At 44.9% G+C, this 12,971-nt stretch overlaps 1 protein-coding gene across 3 annotated transcripts; it reads right to left on the bottom strand.

Moving 5' to 3' along the window:
* Positions 1-2,996: 2,996 nt before the first annotated feature.
* LOC124001999 (vegetative cell wall protein gp1-like) lies at positions 2,997-11,224 on the bottom strand. 3 transcript variants are annotated; one of them, XM_046309203.1, is made up of 8 exons: positions 11,010-11,221; positions 10,201-10,282; positions 6,804-6,863; positions 6,584-6,712; positions 5,792-5,969; positions 4,784-5,484; positions 3,754-3,929; positions 3,495-3,659 (listed from the first exon to the last, which is right to left on the bottom strand). In XM_046309203.1, the coding sequence occupies exons 2-8, from the start codon at positions 10,258-10,260 to the stop codon at positions 3,635-3,637; spliced, it is 1,329 nt and encodes a 442-aa protein (XP_046165159.1). In that variant the 5' UTR covers positions 10,261-10,282; positions 11,010-11,221; the 3' UTR covers positions 3,495-3,634. The 3 variants fall into 3 exon arrangements, with proteins under 3 accessions (XP_046165158.1, XP_046165157.1, XP_046165159.1); XM_046309202.1 differs by having other exon boundaries at positions 2,997-3,929; positions 4,784-5,379; positions 11,010-11,224; XM_046309201.1 differs by having other exon boundaries at positions 2,997-3,929; positions 11,010-11,220.
* Between the last annotated feature and the right edge of the window lie 1,747 nt (positions 11,225-12,971).

The raw sequence follows: 12,971 nt of genomic DNA, 5'->3' as shown, positions 1-12,971 counted from the left end.
CTCACTACTGTAGTGTCTCTGGATCAGAGAGTCTGTTAAATGACTCACTACTGTAGTGGATCAGAGAGTCTGTTAAATGACTCACTACTGTAGTGGATCAGAGAGTCTGCTAAATGACTCACTACTGTAGTGGATCTGGATCAGAGAGTCTGTTAAATGACTCACTACTGTAGTGGATCAGATAGTCTGTTAAATGACTCACTACTGTAGTGTCTCTGGATCAGAGAGTCTGCTAAATGACTCACTACTGTAGTGGCTCTGGATCAGAGAGTCTGTTAAATTACGAATATGTTTACTGATTAAGCAGCTTCGGTATATGGTGGACAAATAATCACTTGGGCTGCTAAAATTCATCATAAAAGATACATTTTATTTCTCCCAAATTAGGACATGCTGTATCATACTACTAATTATTATTTGATTTTGACCGTCAATCAAAGTCCTGGATAGGTACATACACGGAGTGTACAAAACATTAGGAACACCTTCCTAATATTGAGTTGCACCCTCTTTTACCCTCAGAACTGCCTCAATTCATCAGGGAATGGACTCTACAAGGTGTCTAAAGCGTTCCACAGGGATGCTGGACCATGTTGACTCTACAAGGTGTTGAAAGCGTTCCACAGGGATGCTGGCCCATGTTGACTCTACAAGGTGTCTAAAGCGTTCCACAGGGATGCTGGTCCATGTTGACTCTACAAGGTGTTGAAAGCGACCCACAGGGATGCTGGCCCATGTTGACTCTACAAGGTGTCTAAAGCGTTCCACAGGGATGCTGGTCCATGTTGACTCTACAAGGTGTTGAAAGCGTTCCACAGTGATGCTGGCCCATGTTGACTCTACAAGGTGTTGAAAGCGTTCCACAGGGATGCTGGCCCATGTTGACTCTACAAGGTGTCTAAGCGTTCCACAGGGATGCTGGTCCATGTTGACTCTACAAGGTGTCTAAAGTGTTCCACAGGGATGCTGGTCCATGTTGACTCCAATGCTTCCCACAGTTGTGTCAAGTTGGCTGGATGTCCTTTGGGTGGTGGACCGTTCTTGATACGCACAGGAAACTGTTGAGCGTGAAAAACTCAGCAGTGTTCGAGTTCTTGACAGAACCAGTGTGCCTGGCACCTGCTACCCTACCCCCGTTCAAAGACACTTAAATATTTTGTCTTGTCCAGTCACCCTCTGAATGACACACAGACACAATCCATGTCTCAAGGTTTAAAACTCCCTCCTTTATCCGGTCTCCTCCCCTTCATCTACACTGACTGAAGTGGATTTAACCTGACTCCTCCCCTTCATCTACACTGACTGAAGTGGATTTAACCCGACTCCTCCCCTTCATCTACACTGACTGAAGTGGATTTAACCTGACTCCTCCCCTTCATCTACACTGACTGAAGTAGATTTAACCTGACTCCTCCCATGTTCATCTACACTGACTGAAGTGGATTTAACCTGACTCCTCCCCTTCATCTACACTGACTGAAGTAGATTTAACCTGACTCCTCCCCCTCATCTACACTGACTGAAGTGGATTTAACCCGACTCCTCCCATTCATCTACACTGACTGAAGTGGATTTAACCTGACTCCTCCCCTTCATCTACACTGACTGAAGTAGATTTAACCTGACTCCTCCCCTTCATCTACACTGACTGAAGTGGATTTAACCTGACTCCTCCCCTTCATCTACACTGACTGAAGTAGATTTAACCTGACTCTCCCCTTCATCTACCTGACTGAAGTGGATTTAACCTGACTCCTCCCCTTCATCTACACTGACTGAAGTGGATTTAGTGGACTTCCCCTTCATCTACACTGACTGAAGTAGATTTAACACCCTCCCCTTCATCTACACTGACTGAAGTGGATTTAACCTGACTCCTCCCCTCATCTACACTGACTGAAGTGGATTTAACCCGACTCCTCCCATTCATCTACACTGACTGAAGTGGATTTAACCTGACTCCTCCCCCCTCATCTACACTGACTGAAGTGGATTTAACCTGACTCCTCCCCTTCATCTACACTGACTGAAGTGGATTTAACCTGACTCCTCCCCTCATCTACACTGACTGAAGTGGATTTAACCCGACTCCTCCCATTCATCTACACTGACTGAAGTGGATTTAACCTGACTCCTCCCCCCTCATCTACACTGACTGAAGTGGATTTAACCTGACTCCTCCCCTTCATCTACACTGACTGAAGTGGATTTAACCTGACTCCTCCCCTCATCTACACTGACTGAAGTGGATTTAACCCGACTCCTCCCATTCATCTACACTGACTGAAGTGGATTTAACCTGACTCCTCCCCCCTCATCTACACTGACTGAAGTGGATTTAACCCGACTCCTCCCCTTCATCTACACTGACTGAAGTGGATTTAACAAGTGACATCAATAATGAATCCTAGCTTTCACCTGGTCAGTCTATATCATGGAAAGAGCAGGTGTTCCTAATGTTTTGTTCACTCATATATATATATATGTGTGTGTTAATTGGGTTGAACTCAGTGCCTCACCTAATAAATAGTTAATTTCAGCTCCTTCACTTCAATACAATAAGCGACTGAACCAATATAATAATCTCTTACCATATTGAACTATAATATTTTGTGTTTTTTCTGCAACTATTTCCAATATAGTGCAATACTTTTGCCGTGGCCCTATTTCCAATATAGTGCAATACTTTTGCCGTGGCCCTATTTCCAATATAGTGCAATACTTTGTCTAGGCTGTGTAATTATTTTTCAAGCTGCCTCACTACAGAAACAGTAGATCGGCCAGAACCGCCCAAAAGGACAGTTGCCAAACAAGGTTATTCACTCTGCCTTTATATATAAACATGGTGCCATTTGAGACAACCGATCCTAAACCCTGGTTGTTAATTCCTCATCCTCCAGGCCATGAACAGCGAGACGGCCACTACAGCAGCCCCCAGAAGATAGTATCTCTCTCCCATCGCTCCCTTCTGCATCAGTTCAGGAACAGCTCTAGCCTCCATCGTGACCTCTGCCCCCATAGGCTCCGGTGGATGACGGTTCTCAGCCGAGGAAGAGCCGTTGACGATGAGGCCAGTAGGAGCTGGAGGAGGAGCATCAGGATGTTTGGTTGAGGGGCTGGCGTCTTGGCCATTAACGATCATCAGATTGGCCGTGCTGGTTTGGACCAGACGAAAGGTCAAGGGCATTAGATCCAGAGAGAGGTGTGATCTGAGATTGGCCGTGCTGGTTTGGACCAGACGACAGGTCAAGGGCATTAGATTCAGAGAGAGGTGTGATCTCACATTGGCCGTGCTGGTTTGGACCAGACGACAGGTCAAGGGCATTAGATCCAGAGAGAGGTGTGATCTGAGATTGGCTGTTGTGGTTCTGAACTGGTAGGGGGGTTCCAGACACACCCACATCATTATTACCCAGCATGCTCTGTGTTTGGCCATCTTGATTCCAGATAGGTGGCTCCTCGGACACGTGGACTACAAAACCCAGCATGCTCGGCGTCTGGCCGTCGTTGTTCAGGATGGACGCGTCCTCAGACACGTGAACAACATTGAGCAGCACCTCCTGGTCCCCCAGGGAGCTCAGGCAGGAGGACTCGTAGGTGTCCTCTTGGGGCTCGTTATGGGACAGGGGTTCGATTATTTCCTCGGGAACTCCATTCTCCTGACAAGGCAGAGGGGTGGAAGTAGTGACGGGGTCGGGGATGGCAACACGACTGTTCACATCAGCTGTAGCAAGTACAAGGTCTGACACAGACCTCTGTAGACGCGTTGAGTCTCCCGAGTATGGCTGGCTGTCCATGACCTCACTGCGGAGGACTTCAGGCTTGCTGAAGTTCACTTCATCCTCATTCATGGAGGTATCCGCTGGGGCCGCGGCCGGGGAGAAGTGCTGGCTCTGAGACGGCTCAGTGTGTTGCTCATCTTCAGTCACCTGCAGGAGAGATTTATTTTAGTTCCAAGCTTCTCAATGGTTTTCACTATCTTCAGTTTCAGGCATATTTAAAAAAAAGTGTAGATGTTCTCCACAGCCTCCTGGTGGAAGGTAGACATATTTACCTGGGTTGGATCAGAGTCTACAGCCTCCTGGTGGAAGGTAGACATATTTACCTGGGTTGGATCAGAGTCTACAGCCTCCTGGTGGAAGGTAGACATATTTACCTGGGTTGGATCAGAGTCTACAGCCTCCTGGTGGAAGGTAGACTCATTTACCTGGGTTGGATCAGAGTCTACAGCCTCCTGGTGGAAGGTAGACATATTTACCTGGGTTGGATCAGAGTTCTCTACAGCCTCCTGGTGGAAGGTAGACATATTTACCTGGGTTGGATCAGAGTTCTCCACAGCCTCCTGGTGGAAGGTAGACATATTTACCTGGGTTGGATCAGAGTCTACAGCCTCCTGGTGGAAGGTAGACATATTTACCTGGGTTGGATGAGAGTTCTCCACAGCCTCCTGGTGGAAGGTAGACATATTTACCTGGGTTGGATGAGAGTTCTCCACAGCCTCCTGGTGGAAGGTAGACATATTTACCTGGGTTGGATCAGAGTCTACAGCCTCCTGGTGGAAGGTAGACATATTTACCTGGGTTGGATCAGAGTCTACAGCCTCCTGGTGGAAGGTAGACATATTTACCTGGGTTGGATGAGAGTTCTCCACAGCCTCCTGGTGGAAGGTAGACATATTTACCTGGGTTGGATCAGAGTCTACAGCCTCCTGGTGGAAGGTAGACTCATTTACCTGGGTTGGATCAGAGTCTACAGCCTCCTGGTGGAAGGTAGACTCATTTACCTGGGTTGGATCAGAGTTCTCCACAGCCTCCTGGTGGAAGGTAGGCACTTTGACTGTGTGTGGCGAGGTGTCCTGAACTGGCCGTCTTTCAGGGGACTGGAACGTGGCCAAGGCAGCAGGGGTGGGGGTGGATTCAGTTTGGGACAGGGCTAGGTGTGAGACAGGGAACGTGGGAGTGATTTCAGATACAACTGGGATTAGGTGTGAACCAGACAAGGTAGGAGTGGTTTCAGACAGGGCTCTCTGTGTTGGAGCATCACTATGACACAAGTTGTCCTCCAGACTGACGGTTTCAACAGAACCAGGCTGGGATGAGACTGGAGGTTGAGAGATCACTGTGGGCTCCTCCACTGAGACAGGAGACGGAGGGGCTGCCTGGGGCTCTGCCTGAGGGGCCGCAACAGGAGAAGGTGCTGCCTCTGAGGCTATTTCAGGGCTCACTGCTGCTTTGGGAGCATGTTTTGAAGAGGAGCCAGCCATGGGAGCCTCAGGAACTGAGCTTGGGGGGGCTTCTGGATGAGCAGCCACTACAGGAGATGGCAAAACCTCTGGGGCTACTTCAGGAGGGAGTGAAGCCTCAGGTGGGGCTGGCTGACCTGGGAGGACCAGAGAACATGGTGACCCCTCAGAGCTGGTAGAAGGAATTGGATGAACATGGGTCCTGACTGCGGTGGTAGCAGCAGCTGAAGGAGGGTACGGATCTAAGGAGTAAGAGAAACACTAACAGATTGAGGCATATCACCATTCCTCACACATAATAAGCACCATGTTCTGTTTTGACATTTACTGTAATAGTGGTTGAAACCTTGGATTTGATTTTACAGTTCTGGGCAGCATTCAATTACATCAATTGTTGATTTGGCGCAAGAGTGCACACACACAAAAATACATGTTCTCTGTCATCATATCCACAATGTTGAACTGAGTCACAACAGAGATCCTAGGTGTCCAGTTTTTTTATTATTTTTAAATGCACTTGAAATAAAGTTAGATTTGTGTGTGACTCACTGTTCTGGTTGTGCTTGTTCCACTCTGCCCTCAGTTCATCAGCCAGGTCCTGATGCTCCAGCAGCTCCAGGGCTGACATCAACTCTTCTGGCCAGTTCATTCGCTTCTGTACGTAGTCCAGCAGGATCTGCATGGCTGCATAGTTACCAGAAAAGTCCTTCTTGGCCTGGATCTCCTCCTGAAAGTACAATGAATAATTGTTTAATTAAAAAATAAAAATAAAAAAAAACGTATAGTTCATATATTCATTTACCAGGTACATAATCTGGTTCAGATTATACATCGAATAAAGATTGTGATAATTGGATTGATAATCTGAATAAAATGTCCTAAATGACCAACAACATCCAACCAACTACCCACCCAGCCGAAAGCTACCCACCCAGCCGAAAGCTACCCACCCAGCCGAAAGCTACCCACCCAGCCGAAAGCTACCCACCCAGCCGAAAGCTACCCACCCAGCCGAAAGCTACCCACCCAGCCGAAAGCTACTCACCCAGCCACCAACCTTGCCAGAAGCTACTCACCCAGCCACCCACCTTGCCAGAAGCTACTCACCCAGCAGCTAGTCACCCAGCCAAAAGCTACTCACCCAGCTACCCACCTTGCCAGAAGTTACCCACCCTGCCAGAAGCTACTCACCCAGCAGCTACTCACCCAGCTACCCACCCAGCCAAAAGCTACCCACCCAGCCAGAAGATATTCACCCAGCTACCCACCCACCTTGCCAGAAGCTACCCACCCTGCCAGAAGCTACTCACCCAGCTACCCGCCCAGCCAGAAGCTACTCACCTTGTCAGAAGGTGTAAGGCAAGGGAGATTGGCCATGAGCTCTGTGGCTCTCACTCTGCTCACAAACACCCCCATTCTGCGCCGCAGGTGCAAAGACAGTTTTTCACGGGTGAACGACGACATCATGTGCTGTGGAGAGAGCAGGAGAGGAGACATGACCATGGGTACAGTGGCTATGATGCATGATTATGCAGCCTTGCTAACAATGCAGGGTTGTTACCTGGTCTCTCAGACGGATATATTCTACCTCAGTACGGATCCTATTGGCAGGTGTTGAACCCTGAAGAAAAAAAAAAAAACACTTTAAAAAACAAAGTATGTCAGATTATGTAAGACTCATGTTGCAGCATCAGTACAGGCAACATAGTTTCTGTTTCATGTTCAGCAGTTAAGATAGTCAGCTGCAGCTCTGTCTGATAATTGTTCAGGACAATGAAAGAGAGACGGGCCTAGTCTAGTAACTAATTAATGAACTCCCGACTCAGAGCTTAATATCACAAGCCAAGGAGCTTTAGTCTAGCTGAGGAAAAACTACTGTAGCACCCTATTCCCCCCTATGAGTCCTGGTCAAAAGTAGTGCCCTGTATGGTGTGTCATCTGAGACGCAGCCAAAGGACTTCTACTAGAACCAGGGAAAACACCCAGAACTGTGTCTACCGCAAAGGACTTCTACTAGAACCAGGGAAAACACCCAGAACTGTGTCTACCACAAAGGACTTCTACTAGAACCAGGGAAAACACCCAGAACTGTGTCTCCCACAAAGGACTTCTACTAGAACCAGGGAAAACACCCAGAACTGTGTCTACCGCAAAGGACTTCTACTAGAACCAGGGAAAACACCCAGAACTGTGTCTACCGCAAAGGACTTCTACTAGAACCAGGGAAAACACCCAGAACTGTGTCTACCACAAAGGACCTTCACTACAACCAGTAAATATTAGAAAGCTTCCTCAAAACTGTGTAATATCTCTAGGAGCTGACTTCTACTAGAATGATTTCAGGAAAGATTTGAAAACATCTGAGGGCAGAACTGCATTTGTCGTTACTCTGCGTATTGTTTTGGTAAAAGCATGGGACTTTCTTACTAGAACCAGGGTTAAAAAAACACCCAGCCCCTGGCTACGGGAAACCAGACACAGACCTTCACTACAACCAGTAAATTGTTTATTGAAGAATAAGTCCTTCCTCAAAAGACACAGCCAGACAATCTGTTGTTGTTATATCTCAATAAGGAAGCTGATCCATCGTCAGTATTTTTAAAATAATTATAATGTTAAGGAAAGATTTGAATAGAGAAAGCTGATCTGAGGGCTGTGGTGCACTAGGGAATAGGAACTCCATTTCCCAGGAACCATTCTCCATCTACAGCTAGCCTTATCATTGATTGTTTTGCACGTAAAAGCATGGTGCATCTTTTTGAACTGCAGATTTTCAGTTTAAGTTGACAGGTGAAATATGGTTGATTTAAAAACAACTCCTAAGCCCCATGGCTATCGGGAAACCAGACACAGCCCTTTGCAGCAGAGGAGAAACATTGTTTATTGAATACACTTTAAGTCCTTCCCGGGTTCATACCTACAGACACACTGCCAGACAATCTGTTGTTGTTATGTTCAATAGTGGGAAGGAGGATGATCTGGAAGACCGAGGGTGATATGTGGAGACCTTCATTCATAGTGGAGACATCTATAGTGTACATGAAAGTCTAGGGTGACAAATGGCACCCAGGGTGATCTGAATAGTCGTCAGGATGATCTAGTGCACTGACCTGAATTGGAGACCCAGGGTGAGCGAATGTTGGGCTGTGGTCAAAAGTGATGCAATAGTGGAGACCGTCAGGGTGATCTGAATAGTGGAACTCAGGGCTGTGAATAGTGAGACCGTCAGGGTGATATGAATAGTGGAGACTCAGGGTGATTGAATAGTGGAGACCGTCAGGGTGATATGAATAGTGGAGACCGTCAGGGTGATATGAATAGTGGAGACCCAGGGTGATATGAATAGTGGAGACCGTTATGATTGAATAGTGGAGCTTGATCTGAATAGTGGAGCTAGCACGATATGAATAGTGGAGACCAGGGTGAAAATAGTGGAGACCGTCAGGGTGATATGAATAGTTCAGGGTGATATGAATTTGAACTGCAGATTTTCAGTTTGAATAGTGGAGACAGATTGAAATCTGGCAGGTTGATTTAAACCGTCGGGTGATATGAATAGTGTCAGGGTGATATGAATAGTGGAGACCGTCAGGGTGATATGAATAGTGGAGACCGTCAGGGTGATCTGAATAGTGGAGACCGTCAGGGTGATATGAATAGTGGAGACCGTCAGGGTGATATGAATAGTGGAGGCCGTCAGGGTGATATGAATAGTGGAGACCGTCAGGGTGATATGAATAGTGGAGACCGTCAGGGTGATATGAATAGTGGAGACCGTCAGGGTGATATGAATAGTGGAGACCGTCAGGGTGATATGGAGAATAAAGCCAAGGAGCAGACTTCTCCCTTTGAACTGCTGTCACAGCATTACCCTGCTTAACCTGTCTCACACACACACACACACACACACACACACACACACACACACACACACACACACACACACACACACACACACACACACACACACACACACACACACACACACACACACACACACACACACACACACAGTGAAAGAACCTTGTTGGGCAGGTAGAAAAAGTTTTACAATTTAAGAAAATTACTTTTGAGAGAGTTAAAGAAACAGGTATTCGGGTGAAACAGTAAAGGACAGACTAATGAACTTGGGTCGGCAGGTAGCCTAGTGGTTAGAGCGTTGGGCCAGTAACCCAAAGGTTGCTGGATCGAATCCCCGAGCTGAAAAGGTACAAATCTGTCATTTTCCCCATGAACATGGTAGGCTGTCTTTGTAAATAAGAATTTGTTGTTAACCGACTTGCCTAGTTAATAAAATGTTTTATGTGCGACGTTAAACGTTGAGAGAAAAAGCACCTTGAGGAGACAAGGGCAACTGCACAGAGCTCTGCCAGGGGAATGCCCTCTAGTCTAAACACTAGGTCAAACACTGGCTCACCTGGTTGGACAGTTACCTGCTCAGGTGTGTAAGGGATATTATCAAGCCATGTTTAGAAGATCCAGAGTAAATTATTGATAAGGCCTACAATATTGTTTAATAAAAAATATTTAAAAAACACATCAGAAAATACACAATAAGAAACGCATAGTCACTGCAGACTGAAGTGTAAATTATGCGTTTATATTTTCAATATTATCAAAGATTAAATAAAACAGATGTTTTGCGTTAATGATCAGTCCATGTTCAGTGGAAAAGTGAGGTGAAGACCGAAGTGTCTGGAGACTGTTGCGCACTTCAGAAGGGATCTCTCTTCTACGCTACATTTCCCATGTCCAAGTTTGTAACATTGAGCAGACTAGTAGCTTGTATATTATGAAGTAACAAACTGCTGTTCTTTCGTCCTCATTCAATTTTCTGACCAAATACAGGAAATCCTTTTTTGTCGACAGTTGAGCTCGGATCAACGATGGAGAAAAGCAATAACAATGTCGGTTGAAGTGAGGGACCCGTAAATGTCAGAATTACCAAATGGTCTTACCTTTCCGTTTAGAACTTCGGCAGACGATGAATAAGGCAATCCTGTGCGGTTGAAGTACATACACCCCAGCACCTATGTGAAGCTAGCCACAATAAGGATTAGTCACAACAGTGGAATTTGAAGATCGCCTTCAAAATAAAAGTCCTTAATTGAAAGTGATGCAAACGGCCACAAATAGTGGAATCGTGCCATATTTGTACCAAGTAATTCTGAACAAGGTTGGGAATGTTACATGATTGCAAAAAAAAATACAATAATTAGTTAAGTTGACAAAAATGTGAAATCGCATTGTAGATATATATGTACGTCTTCAGGATTGCATTGGGGCATACAGTTAACTGTACCTATGGATTGTGGATCAATGAAATGGGGTATCAGTCTACTAAGTGACACCCACAGAACACAACTGGACAGAGTTTACACACTTATTACCGTCGTAGCTGTTATTTGCGGGACTAATATATTTGCAGCACTTTTAAGACCCCTTCAAGTAATCCAAAAAAATATATTTAAAAAAAGAATAAGATTTTGATGGCATAATTTGTTTGTCCTTGCTGCTGTTAGCCCATAAAAACACACGGAATAACATATTCACTACACGGAACATATAGTCCCACCCCAAAAAAAATCTAAAGGAAGTTTGTTCTAAATTGTCTGTCCTGTATCTGAGATATAAGAAAGATCAGGAAACATTTAATTTTTGACGTGTATTTAACCCATTATTTTTTTCTACTGGTACCAGGGGCCTTCCGACGCGTCTTTGTGAGCCTCCTCGAGCAAAACAACCGACGTGTTCGTGCGAGTCTTACCTTTACACAGATGAGTCATATTAGTGTTTAGGCCAAACCGTTCGGAGGCTACAGACGCTTTTGTGAGAAGACCGATGTTTTCTGTCACCGCAGATGCGGAAGTGTTACATAGGCGGATTCGGTAAATTGAGACGCATCCAAATATAAAAACCAGATATCCCGTTTAATCACCCATGTGCCAGCAACTGCAAGAGGTGGTGGCTCCACCCACCGTGTCATCTGGTTGGTTGAAATCCGCAATCTCTCGCTTATCATTGGAGGACAGTAAGGGAGCATGAAAAAGACAGGAAATAGTAACTGTTCCCTCCCTGCTAACATGCCGACCACTAACGCAAGCGTTGATAAATAAATGTTCATGTTACTCAATAATTTCACCCAAACTGCTCGCCAGGCGCTAAAATAAAAAACTGTTGTATTTTTGAGGGTTGACGCGCTGCAAGTTCCGCCTCTCCCACACAGAACCAATCAGTCGATGTCATCGAGAACATTCATCAGAAATGACGCGATATGAATCAGACAGTGTGGCGCCACCTGGCCCACTAGTTGGTTAGAAGGTTCAAATCAACGTTTCATATCCGCATTTCCGAGTAGGCAAAAAAACATCAACCACGGATTTTATTACACCCCTGTGTAAGATATAATGATCATTTGTATTGTCCTGTAACTGAATCTAGAATACATTCTACTGACGTCCTTTCCCTGTGTCAAGGGAAATAATCACATTATTTTTTAAACTGTGATTTACAAAGCTAATGTGGATTTTAAAAAGTATTTTTTATCCAGGGATATCCCGTTGATATGACCCATAGTAGGGAGGAAGATTTCTTGAGTGCAGTTTTATCTGAATATAGAATCAGCCTAGTGGTTAGAGTTTTGGACTAGTAACCGAAAGGTTGTAAATTCAAATCCCAGAGCTGACAAGGTAAAAATCTGTCATTCTGCCACTGAACAAGGCAGTTAACCCACTGTTCCTAGGCCGTCATTGTAACTAAGAATTTGTTCTTAACTGGACTTACCTAGTTAAAAATAAAGGTAATAAAATAAAAAATGTAATTCAGTTTCTTCATTTAGAATAAGTCCAACTTAGTTGTCATTGTCTTGTTTTTCTTTACAGATGCCACCTTTTAGAAGAAAAAGAACCACTCTGGTTTACAGAGACCTGACTAGAGGTGGGATAGCACGTACACCTCTGCCACTCTTCCTGGGGTCCAGCAACATTTAGGCAGTTTATACAATTTAAAAAACATTACAATACATTCACAGATTTCACAACATACTGTGTGCCCTCTGGCCCCTACTCCACCCACCACACATCTCCAGTGCCCTCCACTAATATTGGCACCCATGGTAAATATGAGCAAAACGGGCTGTGAATTCATTTTCTTTGCTGTTTATTCTCTTGGTCTTTCATTAAAAAATATTCACAAAAATTGAACCTTTAATTGAAGTAAAATGATTGGAATAAATGTATGCAAAATCAATTAAATATTTTTTTACGAAAACATGTCTGCCACAATTATTGGCACTCCAAGAAGTTCTTATGAGTAAATTCTAACTGAAGTATATTCCTATTCATTTTTTAAATTTTTAAAGTTCACCTGATTGATTAGGAACACTTAAGTGGTAAGCCATGACTTCCTGTTTTACTGGGGTATAAATATGACGAGACACACAGGCCAAGTTCCCATAGTCATCCTTCACTATGGGAAAGACCCATAGTCTAGGGAATACAGTAATGATTTTTAACAAAAGTTGTTGAGCTGCACAAATCAGGAAATGGCTATAAGAAAATAGCTCAAAGGTTGAAAATGGCCATTTCCACTATCAGGGCAATAATTAAGAAGTTTAAAACAACTGGAGATGTTAACAATCGGCCATGTTCTGTTATAATCTCCACCCGGCACAGCCAGAAGAGGACTGGCCACCCCACATATGCTCTCTCTAATTCTCTCTTTCTTTCTC

This window comes from Oncorhynchus gorbuscha, linkage group LG17 (genome assembly GCF_021184085.1).
Source record: "Oncorhynchus gorbuscha isolate QuinsamMale2020 ecotype Even-year linkage group LG17, OgorEven_v1.0, whole genome shotgun sequence".
Taxonomy (NCBI): domain Eukaryota; kingdom Metazoa; phylum Chordata; class Actinopteri; order Salmoniformes; family Salmonidae; genus Oncorhynchus; species Oncorhynchus gorbuscha.
The sequence above is the reverse complement of the archived record's forward strand: the minus strand, read 5'-3'. Positions and strand labels throughout refer to the sequence as shown.

What these genes read in the sequence shown, in the direction of transcription:
- LOC124001999 (XM_046309201.1), bottom strand. Translation starts at nt 10,260, where the DNA reads ATGTACTTCAACCGCACAGGATTGCCTTATTCATCGTCTGCCGAAGTT. An exon ending in ATATCCGTCTGAGAGACCAG is followed by an intron (nt 6,713 to 6,803) that starts GTAACAACCCTG and finishes CTCTCTCCACAG; the next exon opens with CACATGATGTCGTCGTTCAC. An exon ending in AGAACTCTGATCCAACCCAG is followed by an intron (nt 3,930 to 4,783) that starts GTAAATGAGTCT and finishes TCTCTCCTGCAG; the next exon opens with GTGACTGAAGATGAGCAACA.